Source organism: Lichenostomus cassidix, chromosome 3 (genome assembly GCF_008360975.1).
Source record: "Lichenostomus cassidix isolate B80296 chromosome 3, HeHo_3.0, whole genome shotgun sequence".
NCBI classification, from domain to species: domain Eukaryota; kingdom Metazoa; phylum Chordata; class Aves; order Passeriformes; family Meliphagidae; genus Lichenostomus; species Lichenostomus cassidix.
The window spans coordinates 58119199-58135559 of NC_139483.1; the positions used below are offsets into that span (position 1 = coordinate 58119199).

A 16361-nucleotide genomic window follows, 5' to 3' on the forward strand; every position below is an offset into this window, starting at 1 on the left:
CACACACTGGCCATACCTTTCCTGCTTTTAAGTTGTTAACTTAGTCCCTATTACCAGAATATTGAAGAATTTCCCAGAACTGTGGCATATGAATGCCAAAACCATTACTTAGAGTCCAAAGGCTTTCCTATAAAATGAATATACTTGGCTATTTCTGATTTAAGAATCTCACTGTCAGTCATATTTGAATATGAAACATATCCCAGTTACATTATTCCCTCAAGGTATGTCAGGAATAATAACTTGTTTGGAATGTTATTAAAGTGATTTTTATGAAATTGTCTCATACCTGGTAGGATTCTGAAGGTGTGGATATCATGCTGGGTGTATGTGCTAATGGTCTGCTGATTTACAAAGACAGACTCCGGATCAACCGCTTCGCTTGGCCAAAAATTCTGAAGATTTCCTACAAGCGAAGTAATTTCTACATCAAAGTCAGGCCAGCAGAAGTAAGTAGAACCTTTCTGTCTTGTTCCTTTTTGTGAGATCACTTCTGTCCAGCAACAAGAAAACATCCTCATTTTTTCCACAGTTGTCCTCATAAGCTTATGATGGATTCAAGCAGAACTTATGAGTGCTTTTTCCTCTTCAGAGTCTAATGATTGTATTAAACACTTGTCTTGATTAGTAAAGGCGAACCAAGAAGAAAATCTATTTTCTTTTTCTTAATAGAAGCTGTCTTGTTGTTTTATGGGTTTTTTTACACAAAAAGCTAGTTACATTGGCCATATTCTGACTGCAAACTTGCAGTCCAGAGAGAGAGCCAGCTTCTCTTCCTCTTTGGGTATAATTGTTCACTAAATGCCAGCACAAGCTTCTGGCTGTAACCAAAGGCTTGAGTTGTCCTGTAGGATGTTAAAACTCTGTTAGCTGCCATGGAAGTAGTGGATTCAACTTTCTCTTTAGTTACTGCTAAAAGTTTCTGGGAGCTGCTGAAGGGTGTGCATGTGTGTGTGTTTCTGTGTGTGTTTACATTTTGAACACTTGATAACTGGAAATTTAGCAAAAACCCCAAAATGTCAAATACTGTAATGCTTTTTTAGATTGTACTGCAAAATGTTTTACGGTGGCTTTTACTGTGTGCATAAATAAAATGAGACATCCAAACACCAATTTTAGAATACTAACATTGTAGTTATGTAAGTTTTTGAATGCAGATGTATTGTTCTTGCATTCACTGATACTGTGTGTATAAGCTTAACACTGCAAGATGGATTTCAGGCTTTTATTAAATCCAAGTGAAGTGTGAAGCACAACCTGCAGTACAATTGCTTCATGCAATTTATCCACCATGACATACCCCACCAAGTATAATTCTTTTAAAAAAATCTTATGAAGTCTTATGGCAGGAGTATTATAGCTTGATACAGTAATGAATTATCTGAACTCTACCTATTAATTAATAGCCAGCTTAAGGAAATGGGTTAATTTATTTGTGGATTCTTTCCAGCTGGAACAGTTTGAGAGCACTATTGGGTTCAAACTGCCAAACCATCGGGCTGCTAAAAGGTTATGGAAGGTTTGTGTGGAGCACCATACTTTCTTCAGGTAAATGATAATTCTTCCCCCACTTTGCAAGGTATGCTCATATCTTTCTGTTAAAGGATAGGAGGGAAATAAAGATGATTTGCCCCTTCTTTGCCGTGTGCAGTAACATCTCTTAGACAGAAAATATCCTGATAGTGATTCACCCCAAATTACCAGTTCTTAAAGTCTCAAGTACAATTAACTCCTTTATCAAAACTTTCAGAGTGGTAAGAGGATGGAACTAAACAAGTGGTCATGCAGCACTGGAGGTATGCAAGAACTGTCTGGTCTCAATCCTGGGCCATGTGCTCTAGGACAATCCTGCTTGAGCAGGGAGGTTGGACCAGATGACCAACTGTGGTCCCTTCCAACCTGAGCCATCCTGTAATTTGTGATAAGATTTCCTGAGAGCCTGACTTTTCAGAATGACCTTCTAGAAAGCCACTATACATCTTCACAAGAAGCTCTTAGGGCTTGACAGTAATATTCATTCAATTAACTTGAACATTGTGCTGAGTATAAATACTTCTAGGTGAGTTTTTCCCTATTTATAAACTGGGCTGAGTTCACAATCATTCCTCAAAGAACAGAGAATCACTTTTAACATGGACTATTTGTTTATGTAATAATCCATAACCTCTGCGTTTTTTTCTCCAGCAGCTGAGGGACATAGAATTCTGAACTGGTCATTGAAACTATGATCTATTTGTAAATGAGCACCTTAACAATAGGCCACAGAGTTTTTCCTCTGTCTACTCCCTCCACTGAAAAGGATTTTGAAAAAAACTTTTGTTTGATTTTTATAATGGCATGCATTCCATGGGGGAGTGCATGTACCCCATGCATCCTAAGAGTCACAGATTTAGGTTGAATCTCCTATGAACTGAATAGGCACTGAATCTGAGTTTCTTGCTTCAAAGCATAGTAACTAGGGTGTGTAAATGGTAAGGTTTCTCCTTCATGAGCCTGTTAGTTGGTTTTTTTTAATTTGTGTTTTAAGGTAGATGCAATCCTGATCCTGAATACACTTGCTAGACAGAGAACTTAGAGAGCTTGGGGACTAGGAGACCTAAGCAGATGATTACTGAAACTGTCTCATTGGATGGTTTTCAGTATTCAGACTTTCATTAAATGTAGCATGTTCTTGAATGCAAATGTAAAATGTAGAATTTATGCTGATTGGCAGATCTCAGATAAATCAGTCTCCAAATGCTTAATTTAGAAGCACTTATTTTTAAAATCCTGAATAAAGATTTTTTTTTTTAATATAATTCATTTATTAGCACAGTCCAGCATTCTCTTCTTGAAAATTTGAAGTCTGTTTTGGCTGGTGGTGTCTATTACCACAAATAGTACGCGGTTCTGTCCACAGTGAAAAGTTTATAAATACTCTTCAAATAACTCATGCAGTCATTTCCTTTGTTGGTAAGCTGTATTTCCTAGTTTTACAGTAATAAAATAGACCTGAATAAGGAAAAAGCAAATCTTATGGAAGTCAAAAATCCTAAACTGACAGCTACCATTTGCAAGTCTGAAAGCATTCAGGAGCATTAATAGGTATGAGATAATCTTTCTACAGAAATTTTGACATAATAAAAATAATTGGATTTTATTCCAATCTGAAGTGGCTTTTCCTAACCAGGAATACATTATAACAAGAATTATGTAACAAATACTTGAACCATTCTGTAAATCCATATACTCCACTGATGTCATCAGACAAAATCCTCAGAACCTCTCATCCTGGTTTAAAAACAGTAAAATAAAGCCAGCTCTATTTTCCTTCAAAGATAAAAAGCAGAAAGCAATTGCTACAGTCCAAGAGGCTGTAGCTCATTCAGAGCATGTGTAAACCTTGTTTATGATGCCACAGTAAATTGTATACAGTTTAGATGTATATTTTTAGCTTCCAAATCTCTTAGCATGTCCTGTATAACAGGGTAAGATTCCTTGTGTGTCTTATGTAATGTTTCAGTTTGTCTCAAATAATCACTTTAAGATCCATTTTCTTATAATGTATAGGAAATTCAGCCAGTATATTAAGTTATTTATAAAAATTGTAATGAGCTATATTGAATATGACAACCAAAGGGCATTCTATTCACTTGTTATCAGCTCAGACTTGGAGGATTCCAGTACCATTTTCAAAGAGCAGCAATCTACTTTAAAAATACAGTCAGTCTATATATCTACATGAAAATTTTTTTAGTAAGCTTAGTTGGCAACTCTGGATCTTACCCAATGTCTGCAGAAACCTGCTTATATTTCCACTTCATGACATTTTATTTGAAATTTTCATGATCGCTTGAGCGTATTCCCAGAATGTCTTAAAAGTGATAAAAGCATAGTTTTCAGTTATTTTATGTAATTAAGGCTGTAATACAAAAATCCATTCTAATGACCTTAATCAGGAAGTAATTAGTTCTCTTGTTTTTTCCACATTAAAAGATTAAAAGTTTATCTCAGCAGGGTGGAAGATAAAAATGGCAGTTAATGCTGCAGCCTTGCCAAGACTGGAAAATCAAAAGCAGGAGGAACCTTGGAAAAACCCTCTTAGCCTTCTTCCTCTTAGTACATAATGCGCTCTTTCTTGGAAATAATGGGGAGAAAGACTGTTTTATAGAAGCAATGAAAGTGAAGCTCCAGATACTTGCAATTTTATTACCTAAGTCGCCTTAGTGCAGAAGGGTGTATTAGTCTGCCTTGAATTGTTTTCTTTATCAGTGTTGGAACAGATTAAGATTCGGGTGCATGTATATGCATCTCAGGCATGGGTGATTGCATCCCTCTGGCTGGAGCCGTGATAAAGCCATAAACATCCCCTCTTAGGGAAAATGGTAGTCTTCTACCTAGCCTGCATTGTGTTTGCATGCAAGGTTTTGGTTGTAGGGAGGCTACAGGGGTGGCTTCTCTGAGAAAGGCCAGAAGCTTCCCCTATGTCTGATGGGGCCAATGCCAGATGGATCCAAGATGGTCCCACTGCTGGTCAAGGCTGAGCCCATCAGCAACAGTGGTAGCACATCTGGGATGATGTATTTAAGAAGAGGAAATAATTACTGTGCAACAGCAGTGGCAGTCTGGGAAAGGAGTGAGAATATGTGAGAGAAGTGATGCCACTGATACCCAGGTCAATGAAGAAGGAGGAGGAGGTGCTCCAGGTGCCAGAGCAGAGATTCCCCAGCAGCCCTTGGTGCAGACCATGGTGAGGCAGGTATGCCCCTGCAGCACATGAGGTCCACAGTGGAGCAGAGCTCAACCTGCAGCACCCAGAGGACTCCATGCTGGAGCAGGGACATGCCTGAAGGAGGCTGAGACCCCACACTGAAGAAGATTTGCTGGCAGGACTCTTTACTCTATGGGGGACCCCTGCTGGAGCAGCCTGTTCCTGAAGAACTGCACCCTGTGGAAGGGACTTAGGCTGGAGTTGTTTGTGATGAAGGACTCACACTGGGAATTTCGTGGAGGACTGACTCCCTGGTGGAGGGACCTCATGCTGGAGGAAGGGTCTACGGAGTCCTGCCTCTTAAGAGGAAGGGAGTGTCAGAGACACCAATGTGTCTGATGTGTGTGATGAACTGACCACAGCCTCAATTCTCTGTCCCCCTGCACTGGTGATGGTGAGGAGGTACAACAAATCAAGTGTAAAGTTAAGCCTGGGAAAAATGGGAGAGGTGGGGGAATGTGGTTTTAAGATTTAGATTTACTTCTCATTATCCTTCTCTGACTTGACTGATAAGAAATTAAATTAATTTGTCCCCAAGTCTAGTCTGTTTTGCTCATGAGGGCAATTGATGAATTATATCTCTCTGTCCTTATCTCAACCCCTAAGCTGCTCCTTATATCTTTTTATCTTCTTTTGTCCCACTGAGAAAAAGGAGTGTCTTTGGTGTGACCCTGGTATCCAGCCAGTCAGCTCACCACGCTAGCTCACTGTTCTGTTTGCTATGTATCTGAAAGTTCTTCAGTTTTGCTGAAATACCTTTAGAATGTCAGAACCCAATACTGGATATTGTCTTAACATACGTTGGGTTGGATTCTGCTGGCACAGATATTTTTGTGCAAATGCTTCAAAAGAGAACAAAGCACAGTTTGAACTCTTGCTTGCCCATCTGTGCCACCCTCAGCACAAAGGACACAGAATTGCTGGTTCTGCTTGAAAGAAATTGATGTTCAGTGAGATGCTTATTCTTTGCAGATCCTCAAATCAAGACACTTTGTCTGCAATAATGTGATAGTTTTATACAGAGAGTAGGCCATGATGGGTGGGCATGTATTTGCAGCATTACACTGATCCAGGAAACAGCATCAAAGGCCATTCCAGAGAAGCAGGGACTGGGAAGAGTTCTTGCAGTGATCACTCTTTGCCTTATCAGCAAGGATGGCAGTGGAACAAACACTACCCCTGGTGTTGCAGTTGATGGTCAGATTTCAAAAATAAAGTACAAGCAATAAGGGTTAGATTAATGTAAACTTGGAAGTCCTCATACTGAAGGAAATTCAGGGATGTAGAGAGGACCTGTTTTCAAACTCATGTGATGTCAAAACCAGTTGGTACAGAATCACAGAATCAACCAGGTTGGAAAAGACCTTGAAGATCATCAAGTCTAACCTATGACCTAACACCACCTTATCAACTAAACCATAGCACTAGTGCCACGTCCAGACTCTTTTTGAACACCTCCAGGGATGGTGACTCTACCACCTTCTCCAGGCAGCCCATTCCAATGCCTAGCCACTCTTTCTGTGAAGAAAACAGAATCCCTCACAGCAAATTCTGCTACATTGGTACTAGACCTTCTGACAATGACTCCAACACTTATGGTACAAACATACATACCCAGCATTACCAATATGTGTAACTGACTTTCTTCTTCATCCTTTTCACAATATTCTTCCCCCCACTCCTTATATCTAGCAAACATCAATCTATATAAATTTATAAATGACATTGTAAAGAAACTAGAGTCTGAATGTGGACTTTTAAACTCATTGCTCTTGGGTAACAACTCTCCAGCCATCTCAATCTTTTTTCACTTAATACTCCCTTCTATACAGCTTTGAGACACCATTCTCTAACTGAGGAACAGCAGCTACTCTATTGGTACCTCAGAATATAAAAAAAGGCAGTGGAAATGGTATTTATAGTTTTTACTGTAAGTAACATTCTGAAGAGAGATCTGAGAGGTATTCTACATGGACCAATAATGGCTTCAGCTTTCTACAAATAATTAAAATTTAACCAAGATAGCACCAAAAGATAGGAATCCCAGATGCTTAGTCATACCATGGAAAAATGTGATGGTTATCAGCATCACTTCAACTCCAACTGCAAACAGTAAATAACATGCATTGTTTTCGAAGGTCTTTGCAGAGCTTACAGTGAAGTCCTTCCTTGGAGAGCACAAATTATGCACTCTGAACTGAAGCTGAAGTACAATAAGGAGCTTCAAATTACCCCATTAAATACCTAAAATAAAGCCTCTTAAACTGACTTTCCTCATATTTACCTTTTAGACTTGTATCACCAGAGCAGCCTCCAAAAGCGAAGTTTCTGACCTTGGGCTCCAAGTTCCGCTACAGCGGCCGTACGCAGGCACAGACACGGCAGGCCAGCAACCTCATCGACAGACCAGCTCCCTACTTCGAACGCACTTCCAGCAAACGTGTTTCCAGAAGCCTTGATGGCGGTATGAAATCCAACTTATTTTTGTAGTGTTATGATTACATTATGTGTCGGCACTCTGATCTGAACAACATTCAGAAATGTTAACATTACGGGTGGCCAAAAGGTCATTTGACAAATGTATGAATTTCAGTTTCTAAAGCCACTTTAGGTACTTGCCAGTGTTAGGTGACCTAAGCAGTAAGTTTAGTCACTGCCTAAATGGTATGGCACTGCTGTGAATATATGGAGAATTCTGTGTTGGGTATGTAGTATCTGTGCACACTAGTCATACGTTTTTTAAGGGATAGGCACACACACTGACTCTTAATGGATTTGGTCAGTAGCATCTTTTGGGATCTGGGTTGGCCTGAGTGTCTCTAAACAGAAAAGGCTGAACAAGTTGTTTCTTATAGTTTGCTATCATTTTTTCAGTATATTGCTATCCTAGTATATTTATTCAGTACTTCAGTGTTTAGTTAAAAATTTTTATGTTGACTTTAAATAGCTAAATTTTTTTTTGTCATTATTGATGCTTGTTCTTTTTGAGCAGAACTACCTTCTTGTTTCCTTTATTGGAAACAGGCATTCTTTCCAAAGGCAGATATTGCAGCACTGTGTGTGAGAAATGTAAAAGCACGTCTTACTCCAAATTACTTCTGCAATAATATATAATAGAAAAACATTTCAGCAAAATAACATGAAGCTTGACTTAGATTCAGGCATGCACAACTTCACTGGAATATAAGTGATCCAAGATAGAGATGTCAGTTTAGCTACAACTGAGCTGTCAACTTTATCCAATTTTCTAAAAAAACTCTTTTGCTTAGAAGAGTTTTACTTCTGCAAATATTCATTCTTCTACACTATGACAAATGAACAAACTGTGACACTTGCTTGGGAAACCTACCAAGTCTTACCTTCTGAGAACTAAAGTGAAAACACGAGGCAAAAGTGCTTGCACTGGTATAGCGTGTGATGACTTCTGGCAACCAAAAGACCCATCACCACATCAGTGTTACTGAGTCTGGTTTTGTTCCTCTTCTTTTGGTTAGAGACAATTTGAATTCTTCACAACTCTCAAAGGTTGTATAATCAAGCCTCTGTGGCGTACCTTGTGCATCACCTATAGAACACAGGCATGCATGCATGTGTGTTCAGGCCCTAAATTTCACTCTTACAGAAGCATAAGGGTCAAAATTTTGGGCACGATGAAACATTGTTTTGAAAGCAGCTTGACACAAAAGGATCTGGGGACTCCTGTGGAACAGGTTGAACACAAGTCAACATTAAAGTATCCTTAGAGCAAAGAAGGCTGACTGTATCCTGGGCTGATACAGGATTAGCAAGACCATAGCTGGCACATCAGAAACAATTACTGTTCCTCACTATTCAGTACTTTCTGAAGACCATGCCTGAAATACTGGGTTCATCTTTGGACTCCACAGTATTAGATGGGCAGTGATATATTACAATGAGCCAGCCCAGTAAGGACCACCAATCTGGCCAGAGGGCTAGGGGCCTGTAATATATGAGACTGAGGGAACTGTGGTCCTTCAGCTTTAAAAGGAGAAGGCTGTAATGAGGTATTGCTGTCTACAGTTACTGGCAGGGAACCTATATCAAAAATAGAGCCATGTGTTTCTCAGAGGTGCCTGTTGATAAGGCAGTGGGGTGTGCCTGCAAGTTGAGACACAGCAAATTTCAGTTACAAGTAACAAATTTTTCCTTGTTTAAACAGACCTTAAGGTGCTTAAAACTCAACTGCTCAATCCCTTGAGCAAGCTGGTCTAATTTGACCTTCTTGGAGCAAGGGTTTGGACTAGCTGACTTCTGGATGCTCCTTCCAACCAAAGTTACTCTGTGACTTGTCAAAACTTTCTTGTGGAACTTGATGGATATATACCCAAGAAGGTCCCAAGAAGGGAATAGAAAATTAAGTTGCAGAACTTATAGAGGCCCCCAAAAGCCTTACATCCCAAATGCCACATTTCCCATTAGCTCTCTTGGCTTCTTAGCATCTTAAGGGAGTCTCTGGTGTGAAGCTTAGACTTTTCAAAAGAGGATAGGTACTCCAAGAAAGACCTCTTCCTCTCAACTCTCTGCATATTGGCTTTGTAAAGCAAAGGCATACAGAAGGTATTACAGAATATTAATAAATTGATTAAGTTTGTATCAAAGTTGTATTTATTAAAACTCCTTCATTTCATGAATTCTATTTCATTAACTACTATTTTGATAAGCCAATCATCACAATTTTAAAAAGGAGCCATCCTGCTCATTAATCCTGTTACACTGAATCAAGTAAGAGGAAGAGCATTTAAGGCCTTTCACTCTCTTATGCTTTGACTAAGTATTCAAGTATACATACTTAGTATTTACCCCTTCCATTTTTTGCAAGCATATAGGAGGAAAGTTCTTACTTTCACTGAGCTGTTTGTGCAGTTTTGCTAAGGTTCCAGTGAAAAATACTGTGACAATTATATGCATAGCTATTTCTAGACTGCATTAAAGTAGTCCTCTCAAATACTGAATATCCACAAAATACTCTTCCATATTTCTTTTTTTTTTTTGGTGGTGATTTACACAGCCAAAAGTACAATACCTTCAATTTATCTTCCAATAAGTTGATAATCAAGAAGTTGATAAATACTTGTCTGATACTGCGAGGGTTTTTTCCATACATAATAAGTGCAAGTCTTATGACAAGGGTGCATTGCTGTTCCTATCAGTGCAATGGGAACTACAGACTTTTTGTAAATCCAAGAAGCTGAAAAATAGTGTTATCACTCAGTAACTAGCCTGTATTGATCATTGCTGATATCATCATAAAATGCTTTTCAGAAGAAGATTTCAAACCAAAATGTTTCAGCTTACCCAAATTAAACAAAATTATTTTGTTCTCTAATAGCTCCTATGGGTATTTCAGACCAAAGTCTTCTAAGAGACTTCTCTGCTACTGGAGGGAAGGCTGCTGGAGATAAAATCATTGATCTTGAAGCTTCTGGTCAGGCCAAGTTAAAAGAAGGTGTCAGAGAAGAAGATGAAAGCCCACTCAAAACTCCACAATTAGAATTGACTCAGGATGGAAAGGTATGTCTGACTTTCACACCTAAATTATTTGTTCATGTGGTTTGTGTCCACATGTGGTTATTTAGTGCCTATCAGATCTGAGTACCATACAAAACATATGAAAATATTAAAGGAAAAATTGTAAAGTGTTTTCTGTGTGTTTAACTTCTTTTAAGTGTATGTAAGCAAAAGAGAATGCAAACTTCTAAATGGCCCTGACCTAGAGTTTCCTTTATTGCTATAAATATAATTTAAATTCTCAGTAAGCTTGCATGAGTTCTTGAAAAAATGTTTCAATGGGTAATTCATGTTTTATTCACTTCCTTAGTTTGTTCAGACTTGAATAAAAATGTTAATATACCATGGATGTGTACATTCTTCAAAGCTGGGTATATTATCATTGAGTTTAGTTACCATAGGTGATGATTTTGTTTTAGTAGCCATTGCGGAATTATTTCATCCTTTAAAAATTTGTGTGTTGACTAAGGTATAGATTTCTGTGAAAAGTTAAGTGTTGTGATCTGTTCCTGTTGCAACCATTTGCTTGTCTTGTTTGCTTGAGCTGCTGGGGGAATAGGTAAAAGAAAGTAATTTATGTTTTGTATAATTTGATGTAAAAATTTCCTCCCAGAGTGCCAGGTAAAATCTGCTGCTCTTTCTCTCAGAGATCATTTCTATTTCAGCATTTCTTCAGAACTTAGTTTAATATTTAATTAGTAATTTTATCCTCAAACATTTCTGCAAGTTAGCTAGCCATTTTAGTCTTTGTGAGACTGCTGAGTTTCTCTGTGCAGTTCATGTGTTCCCACTGATTTCATGTGTAGGAAGAGAACAAATACCACAGTTGCTTTTTTTTTTTTGTTTCCTGGCAAGTTGAAATAATTTTGATTTGGATGAGGGAAAAAGGCACACACAGTTTCCTTATTGGAGAAAAACGGTAAAATAAATTACTATGTTTTACCAAGCCTTTGGGCTCAGTAGTGATAGTCCCTTGTTTTCCAAGTGGTGTAATCTTTCAATATTTTAACCAAAACAGTGGTGGAGGGGGAGGCAGTATTTTGGGAAGTTGTTCCAGGAAGCTGTTCAGTAAGGTTTTGTTACACACGCCTATTCTGTGAACAGCTTTTTTTCTCCCTAGTGCAGATGCTTCATTTCCTTTCTGTCTCTCTTTAAGTCTTAGAGAAAACAGTTATAAACCCAAGAATCAAAGTGCCAGCTTGTCTTTCGTGTACTGTGCTGTCCTCTGACCTTTCTGCCAAAGCTTTGAATGTCTGTATGCTTCCATCTGTTTTAAGTGACTATTACAGTTCAAAAGTGCACAGTTCTTTACAGCCTGAGAACAAAACATTTGTAATGGGTTCCTTTCATAATCCACAGAAGTAAACAAGTTGGCTGCTTGTAAAACACAACGGGATTTTTATTTTTATTTCTATTGCATTAGTAAAGCTATCCCTTCTTCTAAGTAAAAGTTTCCACTAACTAATAATTTCTCTTTTTTCCCCTCTTCATGTGCCTTCAAACTTGCATTTTTGTTGTGCTTTCATTTTCCACTGTGCACAGAATTTTTTTCTTCAGCTCACTCACGTACACCCATCATCACTGCCCATCCATTCTGTGTCATCCCATCTCACAAACTTGTCACCTGTCCCTGAGATGGACATGCTTTCAGATATTTCAGAGGAAGATACCTTTGAAGAGCCCCTCCTTACCATTCCAGACATTTCAGAGTGCAATTCCATGGAACAAACATCAGATCATAATAAAACCAGAACAGCTTCACCAAGTAATACCTTTGAATCTATGAGACCCCTAGCTAGTCGAGGCTCCCCTGCTGTTGAGGGAAGAATGCATACAAATGACTACAAAAGCACTGAGTTGTGCGTCTCATTCAGCTTCTTCAGATGCCTTTCTTTTAGTTTCCGTTCACTGCTTGATGAGGATGGCTATATTACTTTTCCTAGCCTTCCTGATGTTTGCATTTCTTTCCTCCCACCTGGCCTTCAGCACTACGTTCCTATTACTTCTCCTTCCTTCATCCCCTCTTTTCTCCTTATCTTCTTCCTGCTTCTGTCTGCTTTCCAGTCTATTCCTTTTTCACTCACATTTTCCCTTCCTCTTGCTCTGTCCCTCTGCTACCTGGAGCCTAAGGTGACTTCCTTTAGTAGCTCTAATGGCAATGACCTGAATGACAAAGCAGAGGAAGAGGAGGTGTGTAATTTTGCTGCTTAAATGTTAACACTTGCACATTGCATTTATGCTTGTTCTCACGAGGCTTGCTCAGTTTTGCACACTTCCTAGTTTAGAGGTGTATCTGTGTACATGCCTGTAAATATATCTATAAATACAAAAATGCACATGTGTATATCCGTATCTTTTTAGCATTTCTCATTTGTGAAAAATTGCCATTGTGGGATCTTTAGTCAATAGTTAGCTTATGGTTTTTCTGCCTAATTTCCTCGAGCATGCATAATTTCATTGAATTCCACAGATACTGAGCTGCAGGTGGACTTTCATTGTAATTCAAAATGTTAATGAGCACATAAATCTGAATACTGAAAGTGCTCTGTGTAACAATAGATATATTATTTGATACTATTTGCAAGTTCTATTTGCACTGTCAACTGGTTTTAAGATGCGTGTCTCCTGCATGCATTGACTGGAATGCACATCTCTGAAGTTCTGTTTAGATCTCAAAAATGAAATTCCCAAAAGCTGAATTCAGGAAACTGTGAATACATTAAAATCAGTGTTTTGTTATTCCAGATTTCAGATGTTTCAGCTCTACAAGGGTGTGTGCAAAGTTGAGTCTGTCCAAGGCACTTTTTCTTTTTTTACATACTTTGGTTAATTTCTAGTAGCAGTTGAGACTGATTTCCTTCATTAGCTGGAATTGCAGGTTGTGTCAGACTGCATCACTGAAGTCTGAGCATTCATTGGAATACACTGCTAAAATTGCTGTACAGAAGCCTCAGTCACACTAGTATGTTGCTCTGATCATCTGGAGTGGCTGACAAAATGCCTCCTTTCCTTGTATCTGCTGCACATGTTACAGCAATACCACTAGAAAAAGGTATTTTATTTTGATCGTCAAAGAAAATATTAAATAAATTATTGTAGAATCAAAAAGGAGGAGGACCTGTTTAATGTTACATCTAACAAAATCTGCTAAACTGATGTATGCATTAAAGACATGCTAAATATGACATGTTATTGTAATACCAGTCTAAGTGTAAAATAATGAAAAACATGACTTTAAAGATTTTTTCAGTTTTTCCATAGCCCAATTCAATCCATAATTTTTAACATAGTTAGAGAAAATAGAACCACAGATAAGTCAGAAATTAATAAAAATGCGGTATGTACCACATCATATGTGCATTCACACAGAATCCAAAATGCAACAGTATAAGCAGTAAATCTCTCTTCAAATTTATGAACTTGCACAGTGTTGACTTCTAAATGCATCTTTTCCTAAGATTACCAGTTGATATTTGTACTTGTGGAAAGACAAGTGGGAAGTGGTTCACTTTTTAAGGAATGCTGTTCCTTAAGACATTTAGAATACTTGGAGATAAGATAGGAAGATTAGCTATCACTTCCAACAGAATGCATTGCAGTTTAAGAATGAATATATTCCCATAAAAAGGGGTGTTGTGTGTATGCAAATAGCTCATCCCAAGACAACAACATTTCTAAAATTTAAGTTAGTTTGTAAATACAGTGTATAAGTGTTTGACTTGAACCCTAGTCTCTTTTCCCAAAAGAACTCCTGGATTAGATTACATTTTCTATCAACTGTTGGAGAATTTAAGTTGCTTACCATAGAAATTATGTGTATCATTTTTCTTCGTTACTCATTCCTAAATTCTCACCTGGGAAACAATAAAAAGTACAGCAAGAAAGGGACACAGTGTGAAACTTCCATTTTTCATGCCACTTATGCCAAAAATTACTTCAGCCATTCTACAACAATGTAGGTGCAAGAAGACCCAAGTCGCTTAATTTCGACATCTGGGGCCGAAAGAGTAAAGGTCTGTAAAATCCAGCACGCTTTGCCACATTTACAAAGTGATGAAGCCTCTGTGTTAGTCTGTAAGCGAATGTTAATGCTTCCTTTTCTTGATAATTTTTCATGCGCTCGCATAGGTGGACGAAGAGGAAGAAGCACAGCAGAAGGTGCTTGGTTGTTCTTTTACAATTGAACCTGGCTGTGGCTGTCTGCCTTGTTAGCACCCTGAATTTTCTTTTGGTTTTGTCTGAATAGTGCCTTTTCACCTTACCATTTTATTTCCTTTATTTAATTGTCTGATTGTAAGGGTCCTTTTTTGTTTACTTGCTGGTCCATTTTATGTTCTGTTTTGTTTTTGTTTGTTTTTTTTTTTTTATGTGGCTCAATTTCACAGATCAGTTCCTTGAGAGTAGACGGGGAAAATATTTATGTCAGACATAGCAATTTAATGTTGGAGGTTTGTATATAATACAACAAATACTCTCCGTTCTCACGGGCTGCCAGGCTGCATGGGATGGGAGGTCACTTGCAGGCTGTTACCGTCACAGTGCATGAAGTGCATGGGGAAAACCAGCTTGGAAATGTTGCATGTTATCATTCTAGTTTCTGAGTTTAAATAAAAAACAAACAAATGCAAAAAACCCACAACCAACCCTCAGCTTGAACGTCGAATGTAAATTTGTGTATTTTTGCTAAATGTTTTCAAGGTGGCAACTGGGAATAATAGCCCTATTTAGATAAGGAAACACTTGAGTGCAATTCATAATACTAAATGGATTTTTGTACATTGCACCTCAATGTTTGCATCTTCTGTTGAGCAGACTTTCTAGCTTTTGCCAGTTTAATCAACCTTCATCAAATGCATTAGTTGAATAAATGGAGTTAGTAAGGGGAAAGCAGTAGAAGTATAGAAAGCTAATTCTGGTTCTGATACTGGTTTTAGGAGCATTGAGAAATGATGTAAGGATTAGATTTTCAAAGGGAATGTTTGGATATCTTCTGAAATATTTGCTTTATTTTTTCCTTTTCAAATGGAAGTAAATTTCACGTCTTGAAGGTTGGTTTTCAAGAAGATGAGCACCAGCAAAGAGCTTTGAACAGTATGTTCATGTGTAGTGCTTTGTCACTGAAGTAGAGATTTTTATTATAAGAATTTTCATATAGATTGCTAATCTCAATTGTTTTATCAGAGACTGTACTTATAATCAGTGTCATTTAATTTGTGGTTTATAACTTAAGCTAGTAACTGAAGATGTTTTAGAAAATCCTACTGCTGTCTTTATTTTATTCATCCAGATGGGGCTATAAATAATTCCCTTTGTCACAAAAACTGAGGTTTTAAAAATTTTTTTTTTTCAGTAATAAGGAGATGCGTGGATCACAGTAACCCGACTAATGTTTTATGGCTTTCTGCAGCTTTTGATCGCTATTGAAACTTTGCTTGTGTATAACTTACTAAAGCACTGAAAGTGTGCATTGCATAACTGTGCTTTGATCAAGCCCAAGAAATGTGCCTTGTGTCAAGCCAAGACAGGTCTTAAAATAATGACATGATTGTTACGAGCTTCAGTTGTATAATAGAATGCCTTTGGCATAAGATTTTACTTCACTCAGGAAATACAAACTTTAGGGGGACATATTTAATGTCTCATTTGTTAGTCCAGGATGAAAAGTGGTCCTGTGACAATACAAGCCTACTGAGTTGCCAGAAGGGGAGAGGCTCAAATGTTCAAACTGCATGCAGGCTTATCCACAGGGTTAGGAAATAGATGTGCAGCACCAAACCCTTACTGTGGCTCAATGTGCAAGTGAAAGGAAATTAGAAACTAATGAGTTTGGGGTTTGGATTTTTCATTACTTAATGTGACGTTTCTTTGCATTGTGATCATTGACAATAAAAATCCTGACCTAAATGGTAAATTTCAGAGCACTCTGCTAAAAAGTATGCAAAATCTTTGTAAAAAATCCAGATTCTTTACCTATATTATTATTTCTGATTACATTCTTTCGACAAATCTTCCTTAATAATTATGTCTGCATTGGTAATATTTCATTTCAATCTTCAGTCTTTTAGTTCTGTACTAAAAATGG

At 37.9% G+C, this 16361-nt stretch overlaps 1 protein-coding gene across 2 annotated transcripts in view; it reads left to right on the forward strand.

The window, feature by feature from the left end:
• EPB41L2 (erythrocyte membrane protein band 4.1 like 2) overlaps positions 1-16361 on the forward strand; it is a 102180-nt gene that overhangs the window by 65967 nt on the left and 19852 nt on the right. The window contains exons 9-14 of one of the 2 annotated variants that reach the window (XM_085055961.1): positions 297-449; positions 1451-1548; positions 7042-7214; positions 10101-10282; positions 11822-12469; positions 14408-14437. In XM_085055961.1, coding sequence (XP_084912087.1) covers positions 297-449; positions 1451-1548; positions 7042-7214; positions 10101-10282; positions 11822-12469; positions 14408-14437 — 1284 coding nt within the window. Of the gene's footprint in view, positions 1-296; positions 450-1450; positions 1549-7041; positions 7215-10100; positions 10283-11821; positions 12470-14407; positions 14438-14664; positions 14728-16361 lie in introns of both variants that reach the window. The other variant, XM_085055962.1, reaches the window with a different exon arrangement.